Raw genomic sequence first — 12,336 nt, 5'->3', positions numbered from 1 at the left:
AACTCTGGTATCTGATTTTAGAATGCCTGTTTGATGTAATTATGACAGGAAAAACATGCACTGTAGAAGTGAGAATATGACATATTGTATATGTGTATTTATGCATATGTGTGTATGTACATGATTAACATGTGTGAATATGTTTATATATACATGTATGTATATATATTTCAATCATGTTTATAATAAACAAACCTATGTTGTATTTTGAATTCTTCCTATGTATGAATTGTTATAATAGGCACTGGACGTTCTAGGAGTCAGTTTAAAATAGCTTGGACTTGACTACATAGTAAAATACAAACCAATATCCTAAATTTTAAAGTTTTTCATCATAGTGTTCCATTTTGCCTTTCAGTATTGTCCAATAATTCCTTACATCACATTCATTTGGATATCTTTCTCTCCTATTAATGCATATTTCCTCTAAAACATGACTGTAATACCATCTTTTGACTATCACAACCCATGTAATCTTACTTTTCTTTGAATTCTGATAGCCAAATTTTCTGTACCTCTTCAATGGAACTGTAATAATACCCTTCCTCATATTGATCAATACCTTATTTGTGTATTTATTGTTAGAATCGAATAATCATTTAGGTGTTGTTTTTATTTCATTATATAACTGCAAAACACCGTATGTAGCCTTTTGGGGGGGTTCAGAATAGATATGCATTTTTAAAATATAAGGAAGACTTTGTTAAATAAGCATTCACATTGCTAGAAAAGCCTGACGTAGTAGCAGGATCAGGGTCCATTCACTGATTCATGTCATCAGTATTTATTGAGTGCCTGCTACATGCCAGGCACTATACTGTGTGCTGGGCTGAACCAGTGAACAAAATGGACAAGAATCTGTTCTCTTGATACTAACATTGTGATTAAGAGAAGTAGGAAATACATAATAAACATGATTCTTACATGTTAATGATGTTTGCAAATGCTCAAAGGTAGCAAAAATACAGAGAACTGAAGCTGTAAAAATTTCAAAGAACTCAAAAAACTCAAAAAACTAGGTTACTGGAAAAAACTCAAAAAACTAGGTTATTGAAAGAAAAAAGGAACTGTATTTATATAAAATGAAGTTGTAGACAATCAAATCTGATTCTTTTACTGATATTAACATATTCTTTCATCTTAAGAATGCTTATATCTTCATAAATTTTTACACAAATTCTATTGAATTCATATACAATTGATGTTGGCATTCATTTTTTTTACCCAATTGTGTTAGCTGATACAAAACATTTTAAAAGCTTGACTTTTGTTTGAGATTGCATTATTTGCTTTTTAAATTAAGAGGGAAGAGTTTGAATAGTTTAGGGGGTTAATTAGGTGATACTTCATATATATATATATTTTTTTTTTTTTTGGCCAGAAGGTTTAATCCAAAGATTGTCCTCAGGCAGGATACATCCTTGTAAAGACCAGACCTACTCCCATAATTTATGCTTTAAGATAACAGAATTAGCCAGAGGGTTTAATCCAAAGACTGTCCTCAGGGAGGATACATTGTTATATAATCCTAAGGAATGTAGAGGAAAAAAAGTAAAAATGTTTGTCCTTTCTTCCTCCTTGAATATCCCAGACCTCTCTCTCCTTGGGGACCCCTAGACTTCTTATCAACCTGCCTAGGAAATGACTCTCTCATTCCCCCCTTTCCTTTTAGGAGAATTATGTTGCCTAGGGAAAAGGGGCGTCATTCTCATTCCATAACTGCTTCTGAGCTGACAAGGGGCGTTGTCCCTAAATTGGTGAGGCAACATGTTCTCCTAATCCTCATAGTGAGGATGTCTGATCCAGGGGCTCCAAGTAATAGTTGGAGGAGGCTGTGGCACTCATAGGAGCTCGGACAACTATTTGTAAATTAAAAACTTTTAGACGGTTAGAAAACCCCATTATACAGTTACAGATGTAAGGCAAAATAGTCATTAAACCAAGTTAAAATAAAAATGAAAAGTCACATTATGCCCATAGTTACATCAGTCCATCTTAGTGTTCTTAGATGTCATCAGTTTAAGAAGAGGCATCACATGTGATTGTTGAAGGTATTTGCAGACTTGGAGAAAGTCCTTTCTTTGAAGTGGAGATGTCCACCATGGGATGCCTTTCATGGATGAAGAAGGGAGTGGTCCACAGACCCAGCAGTTAGACCGATTGTGGAATGCTGCATAGGAGTGAGCCCAGGACAGGAAGGCATTGTCTTGAGGATCAAATGGCAGACTCAGGATTTCTGGAGTCAGCAGAAGTAGGCTCACATAGATTATCAGGCCCATCTTGTCCTGAAGGATCCCGGACGAGCCCCCAAGATGAAAGGTTGTTGCTGAATGATGAGACGCGGGATTCTTGGCCTCCGGAGGAGATGAATTCAATCCAGGGCCAGAGACGAGGCTGGATCGCTCAGAGCTTTTGTGTAATAAAGTTTTATTAAAGTATAAGGAGATAGAGAAAGCTTCTGACATAGGCATCAGAAGGGGGCAAAAGAGGACCCCCGATACTTCATATTTTTTTATGGCAAAGTTCACCTTTTGAAATTCAGCTAGTTTTCAATGGAAGAAGGAAGGTTTCTTTTTTTTTTTTTTTGATAAAATATATTCCAACATCAATTCAGATTTGGTGTCAGTAGTTAACTCTTTACCTTAGATGAAGGACTCTTCACATATCTTAATCCCTCTCTCTGCTGGCCAGCTTAGATGATGATGAGATTTATAATAAATTTAAAGGAAGACTGTACCTTTGAATTGTAAAAATTTCTCAAGGGAACTTTCATCCTTGAAAGTGACCAAGAAAAAAATTATATCTTACTTTTGTGTTACTGCATCTTTTAAGAAACAAGACATTCTTAAGTTGTTAGGAAACATGTAATTCAGAAGCCCACAGAACACTATTACAAAGGGAAAAAAACCCCCAAACTGCAGAATTCAACTAAAAGTAAATGAAATTGATTTTATGAGTATCTAAAGCCATCAAGGGGGTTCAGTTCAGTTCAGTTGCTCAGTTGTGTCCAACTCTTTGCGACCCCATGAATTGCAGCACACCAGGCCTCCCTGTCCATCACCAACTCCCGGAGTTTACTCAAACCCATGTCCATTGAGTCGTTGATGCCATCCAGCCATCTCATCCTCTGTCGTCCCCTTCTCCTCCTGCCCTCAATCCCTCCCAGCATCAGGGTCTTTTCCAATGAGTCAACCCTTCACATGAGGTGGCCAAAGTATTGGAGTTTCAGCTTCAGCCTCAGTCCTTCCAATGAACACCCAGGACTGATCTCCTTTAGGATGGACTGGTTGGATCTCCTTGCAGTCGAAGGAATTCTCAAGAGTCTTCTCCAACACCACAGTTCAGAAGCATCAATTTTTCGGTGCTCAGCTTTCTTCACAGTCCAACTCTCACATCCATACATGACCACTGGGAAAACCATAGCCTTGACCAGACGGACCTTTGTTGGCAAAGTAATGTCTCTGCTTTTTAATATGCTATCTAGGTTGGTCATAACTTTCCTTCCAAGGAATAAGCGTCTTTTAATTTCATGACTGCAGTCACCATCTGCAGTTGTTTTAGAGCCCCCAAAAATAAAGTCTGACACTGTTTCCACTGTCTCCCCATCTATTTGCCATGAAATGATGGGACCAGATGCCATGATCTTAGTTTTCTGAATGTTAAGCTTCTGGGTAGTGAACCTCTTTTCCTGCCTGCATCAGTAATGAAGATATATGAATTTAGTCAATAAAGATAGTGAAACTGGAATGATGGTGAGGTGTATATTCTAGCTTTTTTTCTTAACCCCACCTTTCATTATTGTGAGGTAGAATCATATTCATTCACCTAATTTATATATGTTTTTGTACAGTGTGTGCCATCTATTCTTTATATTTTTAGCTCCTCTTTCTAATATTTCTTTTCAGGCTCCTAAACAATTATGAAGGCTATAGTGGGAGTCCTGAGATAGCTTCATTATTTCATAAAGAAAATTTCATAAATTTCTTAATACAAACTGTACACCTCTCACAACAGAGCTTATTCTTTCATTTCAGTGAAGAGAGTCTGATGACTAATGAAATGGGCATTCAAAGTGTATTTAATAAACAGTGTTAATCGCAACTTAGAAAAGTACTTAGCATTTTTAGTTTTTGTAGAGTGAATCCCTTGGGGAATTTACTGTAGGACTACATGTAAAAGAAATATAATAGTACCACGTTTAAGCGAACTCGGGAAGAGTCTGGGTTTCAGCAAGAATTTAAGGCGTTTGGAAGATAGTTTGGGCAGTGAGAAGGAAGGTCTAGAGCCAAGACAGCCCCTGAGGCTGAGTATTAGCATTGTCTCCACTGCTAACTCATTGTGTTAGTTTTCTATTGTGAGTGTCACAGATTACTTTAAATTTACTGACAAAACACATTTATTATCTTACAATGCTGTGGATCAGAAGTCCTTTCCTTGCCTCATGGCCCATTTTCCTCTTCATAGCCAGCAACACAGGATAATTTCTTCTCACATTATCATCCATTTGATTTTCTCTTGCATGGTTGCCTTTTCCTCTTCCATTTTTTTAAGGATCTTTGTGAATACGTTGGACTCTCCAGGACAATCCAGGATAATCTCTTTAAATGCAACTGATTAGTGAAACTTCCTCTACAAAATTAATTCCTCTTTGCCATGTAACAAAATATTCACAGGTTCTAGAGATAAAGATGTGTTTATCTTTGGGAAGTCATTACTCTACCTACCATAGCCATCATTTATCGCATTAGTAGTATTTGAAGACTTTTTCTTCTGCTAGTCTTTTCACTTTTGCTGCTGCTTTTAACTTTGATCCATCTGTCATCCTATATGGAGAAAATTTGATTGGTTCAAATCAAATATACCCTTGTTCTTGTAGATCTTTTCTATCTGATTCCTCACAGATTATTAATTCAGGAATTAGCTGCTTCCAGGTCCAATATCAGTTCAGTGTCTGACTCTTTGTGACCCCATGGACTTCAGCACTCCAGGCTTCCCTGTACATCACTAACTCCTGGAGCTTGCTCAAAGTCATGTCCAACGAGTCAGTGATGCCATCTAACCATCTCATCCTCTGTGATTCTCTTCTCCTCCTGCCTTCAATCTTTCCCACCATCAGGGTCTTTTCAAAAGAGTCAGCTCTTTGCATCAGGTGGCCAAAATGTTGGAGTTTCAGCTTCAACATCAGTCCTTCAATGAACACTGAGGGCTGATCTTTAGGATGGACTGGTTAGATCTTCTTACAGTCCAAGGGACTCTCAAGAGTCTTCTCCAACACCGTAGTTCAAAAGCATCAATTCTTCAGTGCTCAGCTTTCTTTATAGTCCAACTCTCACATCCATTCATGACTACTGGAAAAACCATAGCCTTGACTAGATGGACCTTAGTCGGCAAAGTAATGTCTATAGTTTTTAATATGCTGTCTAGGTTGGTCATAGCTTTTCTTCCAAGCGGCAAGCATCTTTTAATTTCATGACGGCAGTCACCATCTGCAGTGATTTTGAAGCCCAAGAAAATTCAGTCTGTCAGTGTTTTTACTGTTTTCCCATCTAGTTGCCATGAAGTGATGGGACCAGATGTCATGATCTTCATTTTTTGAATCTTGAGTCTTAAACCAACCTTTTCACTCTTCTCTTTCAGTTTCATCAAGAGGTTATTTAGTTCCTCTTCACTTTCTGCCATAAGGGTGGTGTCATCTATGTATCTGAGGTTACTGATATTTCTCCCGGCAGTCTTGATTCCAGTTTGTGCTTCATCCAGCCCAGCATTTCACATGATGTACTCTGCATATAAGTTAAATAAGCAGGGTGACAATACATAGCCTTGATGTACTCCTTTTCCAATTTGGTACCAGTCTGTTGTTCTATGTCTGGTTCTAACTGTTGCTTCTTGACCTGCATACAGATTTCTCAGGAGGCAGGCAAGGTGGTGTGGCATTCCCATCTCTTGAAGAATTTCCCACAGTTTGTTGTGATCTACATGGTCAAAAGCTTTGGTTTAGTCAATAAAGCAGAGGTAGATGTTTTTTGAGAACTCTCTTGTTTTTCAGTTGATCCAGCTGACGTTGGCAATTTGATCTCTGGTTTCTCTGCATTTTCTAAATCCAGGTTGAACATCTGGAAGTTCACAGTTCATGTACTGTTGAAGCCTAGCTTGGAGAATTTTGAATATTACTTTGCTAGCATGTGAGATGAGTGTATTATGTGGTAGTTGAAAATGCTTTGGCATTGTCTTTCTTTAGGATTGGAATGAAAACTGATCTTTTCCAGTCCTGTGGCCACTGCTGAGTTTTCCAAATTTGCTGGCATATTGAGTGCAGCACTTTAATAGCATCATCTTTTAGGATTTGAAATAGCTCAACTGGCATTCTATCACTTCCACTAGCTTTGTTCATAGTGATGCTTCCTAAGGCCCACTTGACTTCACATTCCAGAATGTCTTGCTCTAGATGAGTGATCACTACATTGTGATTATCTGGGTCATGAAGATCTTTTTTGTATTGTTCTGTGTATTGTTGTCAGCTCTTCTTAATATTTTCTGCTTCTGTACGTCCATACCATTTCTGTCCTTTACTGTGCCCATCTTTGCATGAAATGTTCCCTTTGTAATTTTCTTGAAGAGATCGCTGGTCTTTCCCATTCTGTTGTTTCCCGCTATTTCTTTTCATTGATCACTGAGGAAGGCTTTCTTATCTCTGCTTGCTATTCTTTGGAACTCTGCATTCAAATGAATATATCTTTCCTTTTCTCCTTTGTTTTTAGCATAGGTCTGATATGTCCTGATGCTATTAGGCAGGGGCCAAGGGCAAGGTCTTACATTAAAATATTGCTACCCATTTGTAAGGAAACTCCTCTGACTCCTGTTTCATCAGCGATTTCCAAGGGAAAACTTCCCTCAGAAACATGGCAGAGGTCTTGATGGCTTGTCCAGGACAAGTTCCAATGGAGGGAAGTAAATGTACAACTATTGAAGGGACTGTCAAAATGTACATATTTTGATTTACTATGCAGAAATTTGACTGTGTTTATCTTTAGGGAACTTAACTTACTGCCAACAACAACTTTACTGAGCTGCCATTGTTTCTCCCAGAATGGGGGGAAAAAATTATTCTCACAATTTCATGGTTAGGCTCTTTCAGTTTAAAACAGTCTCTTGTGATCAGTTTTATATTCAGTTAATTCAGAGTTCCAACTCCCTTTCAGTATTCTCTGATTTTCTTGACTTTTCTCCTGGTCCTCTGGGTACAAGGGAAACTGACAAGACAAGATATCTGGTGTATTTACTGTCTTCTGTTCTGTTGACATGGATATTAATGTTATTGCTACTAAGAACTTGGAAAGTCTTTCCAGATAGTTTTCACCATTATTCTTCAGTTGGACTTCTGCTTCCCACTGGCCATTCTGTCTGTATTGGGATCCCCTTGAACTCATACCAAGGTCATCTCCTATAAGAGATAATTATCCTTTATTTCCAGCCTCCTTACTTGGTCATCCCAAGGGGCTTTGCTATGAATATTTCTGCACATCCTGGTGAAACAAAGAGAGGTCCCAGAGAGTGGCACTCAGGTTCCCTTTGCGTAACTGTGATACGTTAGGATTTCATCTCCTTCTGCTCTGGGCAGTGGTTTGCTCCTGAGCGATGTGAAATGGGACCTAAAGTCTCTCCACACTTAACATTCCGAAGCCTGACATGCACTGTTGCCATTAATAAAATGATTAATTGAAAGTGGTGGACGGTTTTGGCTTCCTGGGTAGCTTAGACGGTAAAGTATCTGTCAGCAATGTGGGAGATCCAGGTTTGATCCTTGGGTCGAGAAGGTCCCCTGGAGAAGGAAACAGCAACCCACTCTGGTACTCTTGCCTGGGAAATTCAATGGATGGAGGAGACTGGTAGGCTACAGTCCATTGGGTTGCAAAGAGTTGGACATGACTGAGTGACTAAGCACAGCAGAGCCTACATGTGAACCTGCAAGATATGAACTTTCGAAGATGCAAAAGTGCGTTCTCATGTTCAATCACATAAATTAATCACATGTATGAAATGCATCATTACATGCATGCATCCTCTCTAGGTGTTTGTGCTTCTGTGTACTTTGTAGTATAGTACAGTAGTACAGTATCTTTATTTCAAGCCCAGGATATCTGAAAGCAAATGTAAAAGCAGCAGTATGTAGCCAGTTGTGTTAGTTGGGTACCTTTGCTAACTTTGTTGGACTTAATGAGCATATTGGACTTATGAACGTGCTCTCAGAAGGGAGTTCATTCATATTTAGGGGAATTCATGTATTTCATGGTATAATTCCATGGTGTGACACTAATATTATGATTTCCGAAACACTTCATTAGTTATGTTTATTTAGTGATTGTGTGAGTGAGTGATGTTTTCTTTTTTTTTAGACAATTACGGGTTAGTTATTTTTAAATGTATTGTTCTGAAAATTATCACTGAACCATGGGCTTAACTATACAGCAAAGAGGCTTAACGGACGTTTTCAGTGAAAAAGGTAGGGAAACCATGGTTTCTGTTATCACAGCAAATCTTGGCCTGTGAGTTTTGTAGTGAAAGAATATTAAAACCAGCTAATTAAGATGATGAGAAGGAAAGAATGTACAAGGCGACAAATATTCTTTTTGTCAAGACTAGTGTCAAGGGTGGCAGTGTGAAGATTTGAACTATAGAAAAAATTAAAAGCATGTTAGTGTTATCGTCAGGAGGAAAAAGATCCTGTCTTGAATTCTCTTTATGTGCTCCATTCTTTCTAGTAGAAGAAACGGAAGCCAGTGTCACACAGCATGTGAGGAGCTGACATGTGATGTGAATGTAGCTCTGCCTGGTGCCAGAAACTCATGTTATTCCCATCATGCTGTTTTTCTGTTAGGAAAGACATTGGATAAAGTGGTAAAGCAGAGAATTAATTTTCTATAAAGGAGAAGAAAAACTAGGAAGAAGAAAAAAAGATATATAAGGCTCTTTAAAATATTCATGTTAGCATGTTAAATATTATAGAAATGTGGTTTATTTTAGTGGTGGAATGAATTGTAAATACCTGTAAGTTATGGAAATATAATATCTTAAAAATCCATGTGAAACCTTCTACTCTGAAAATTATTCACTAAACATGCCCCGGGCTCTCTCTGAGAGCCATTGTAATATCTCATGCAACAAAATAAACAAGATTGCATTCTTTGAAACCAGAAGCAAAGTCCACTTCTTTTGGTGGTGGCTGTTACATGATTCTAATTCATGTTTTATTACAATGAAAACATTTCAAATGTGGTATTGTACCTTAAAATGTATGGCAGGGCATTTACACTGGGCTCTGGACTTAAGCTTCCTTGACTTTATTTATTAAAGTTTATTTGCATTCTGGATCTTATTTTTCATTTCCTAAGCTTTTAAAAATTACTGTTTAAGTGGAACATGAGAGAATATTCTCTGAGGAAAAAAAATATATATACTTGAACTAGTTTTTTCTTATTTATAATTCATTCATCCTTTATGGCATTTTATATGTCTGGCATACATAGATAGTGATTAATAATTGCCATTAGCTGTAGTACATAATATGAAGTAGAGACTGTGTGTCCTGAACTAATCTTTACCAACTTTCAATTCTATTAGAGTCCCAATACCACAGGAAGGAGGTTAGACTTTATACAAAAATGAGCAAGATATTCATGATACAAAGCATACCTGCCTTTCACAGCAATTAGTTATATTGGTTTTTTTGCACAGAACTAAATATCCTTGATCAATTAAAGTGATGTTGAGTTTTATCTGTTTGTACCTCAAATCAATCTGTTTAGGAGTTCATGTCCCTGGATGAGATCTTAGGCTGAAACAAAAGAGATAGCTTTGGACTGGAGGGAGTCCTTCATGGACAACCTGGGTCTTTAAAAATAGGACACAATAGGGACTTCCCTGCTGGCCTAGTGGTTAAGACTCTGAGCTCCCAATGCAGGGGGCCCAGGTTTGATCCCTGGTCAGGGAACTAGATCCCACATGCTGCAACTAAGACCTGTTGCAGCCAAATAAATGAATAAATATATAAAAAAAAATAGGACACAATAGTCTGTCCATCAATAAAAAGTAGAAAAAAATCCAGTAATATGCAGGAATCCTGAATGATATTAACTCTTGGGATTTTATATGACTAAATTACTGTGCCTTGAATAATTGGGATGAGAACCTACAAGGTCAAAATTCAAAGTGTGAGGAAAAGCCTCATGGTTTGAAAATGATAAACAATTTTAGCAGTAGAAGTTTGAGTCAAATATTGAAAAATATTTATTAGATAATTAGTTTTATTATAGTTAATTATTTTAACTTATTGATTAAAATGTTGATGTATTTTAAATCACTTAAAACTGAAACTTCATGTGAAACCAACACACTTCAAAAAATAAATTTAGCTTGTGTATATTGCTCCTTTTGAAACCAGTGTTCACCAGCAGCATCCATGATCAGCTGGGACCAAGCTGTAGAACCTGTTGGTAGTAACCAGAATGCTGGCATTATGCCAGTAAAAAACAGGGTTGAACTGGTTCCTGCTTGTGCCTGGATTCACTTCTCATAAGACAGTAAAAACCTGCCAGTCCCTGGCTTTGAAGATGGTTTAGTCATGCATGTGCAACCCATCTGTTGGATGAATAGGGGATTTCCTTTTCAGCCAGCCCTTCAGCCACAGACATCCTCACTGTCTTTGTGCTCCTCCCCTCGCCCCCCACTTTTCTTTTAATCTTTATTTCCTGCCAGGAGTATACACGCTTGATAAACCAGGTACATCTTATGCTACTCTAGGGAAATCCTTCCATAAATGCTGATGTGAGCCAGAAAGTAATTGTTTTCTCTTGCTGTCTAGGTTACTTTCAATGTAGTCTTATTCAGTGAGTTTTTAAAAAAATTCAATTTCATAATATAAATGCTTATACTATTATAGCTTCAACCAAACTTTAACATAGACCTCAGTGACCTTGTTCTTCACTGTGAAATGTGAAGCTTCCTGTGCCACCAGGATGAACCTGAGGGGTGGAAGGTCTTCATTCTCTGTGTTTCTCTTTTTGGTTATTAGCCTATTTAGCAGCATACATCTTAGCTTCGGTGGTGGAAAAGGTGCGAGTCTCCCTCAGTGCAGTATCTTATTCCCTTGTCCCAACTTTTGTTCAGTGCACACATCCTCCAGTTTTGATGTCCCATGCTTAAATTCTTCTATTTTCTAGAATAGCCTCCCTGTTTCTTTAAAATGCTGAAGGCAGTAAATACCAGGTTTGGGGCTTCCCTGTAGCTTAGCTGGTAAAGAATCTACTTGCAATGCAGGAGATCCCAGTTCAATTGCTGGGTTGGAAAGATACCCTGGAGAACATTCCAGTATTCTGGCCTGGAGAATTCCGTGGACTGTATAGTCCATGGGGTGGCAGAGAGTTGGACACAATTAAGTGACTTTCACTTTCAGTTTTTAATTTTGAGGTTGGAGGTACAACTTGAATTTGCAAAATAGAACATACAAGTTGTTGTCTTACAAGATGTTTTACAACTTTTTAACATGATATACTGTTTTGGTGAGCTTGTGGTCTTACAGTTAATTGATATTTGTATGTATATCAACATATACATATATGTATATATATATGTATATTTTGAACACACTGGAACTCCAAAAAGATCAAGATGAAGCAAGGAACAGATTTGTCTTTCTAATCAGTTTATGGTTTTAAATACATTCTAATGTGAGGATGGAAACCAAAAAAGCAATTATTGTTCTTACTAATTTTACTTCCTCTTCATACAGATTTATGAGAAATACCAAGATTTGTATACTGTGGAGCCAAATAATGCACGCCAGCTGGTGGAAATTGCAGCCAGGGATATTGAAAAACTTCTGAGCAACAGATCCAAAGCCCTGGTGGTGAGTTTAAATTGTATTTACTCATTTTATTATTCTATACTACTCATTTATTATTTATCTTTCATGCTTTATTTGGAGGTTTTCTTTAGTATGCTTGTTTTATCTGAGAAACTGTGTTCATCTAATATATGTTCATAAAAGATGAGATCATGGTTTCACTGTGGACTTGAAATAATTAGCTTGTTTATAATTATTATTTTATTTGTATATATTTGGTGATTTTAATACAGAGAAATAGTATATTTAGTTAGAACATATATCTATTTATACATATGTAAGTAATCATGTGTAATAATCATGCTTAAACTGATCATACAGTGTAAAATCCTTGAATATTGCAAGCATCCTGAAACCTTCCTTTGTAGTATTTCTTGTCTCATCACCCTGCGTCTCTACTAGAGATAGCCGGTACACTGGATATTTGATTACTTGTT

General features: G+C 37.4%; 1 protein-coding gene across 7 annotated transcripts in view; it reads left to right on the top strand.

The window, feature by feature from the left end:
- Positions 1–12,336, top strand: part of CACNA2D1 (calcium voltage-gated channel auxiliary subunit alpha2delta 1) — a 510,209-nt gene that overhangs the window by 124,808 nt on the left and 373,065 nt on the right. For all 7 annotated transcript variants that reach the window (XM_020884065.2, XM_020884063.2, XM_020884064.2 and 4 more), the window contains exon 3: positions 11,786–11,902. In XM_020884065.2, coding sequence (XP_020739724.1) covers positions 11,786–11,902 — 117 coding nt within the window. The remainder of the gene's footprint in view (positions 1–11,785; positions 11,903–12,336) is intronic.

This window comes from Odocoileus virginianus, chromosome 1 (genome assembly GCF_023699985.2).
Source record: "Odocoileus virginianus isolate 20LAN1187 ecotype Illinois chromosome 1, Ovbor_1.2, whole genome shotgun sequence".
NCBI classification, from domain to species: Eukaryota; Metazoa; Chordata; class Mammalia; order Artiodactyla; family Cervidae; genus Odocoileus; species Odocoileus virginianus.
This window is presented reverse-complemented; position numbering and strand designations above follow the sequence as displayed.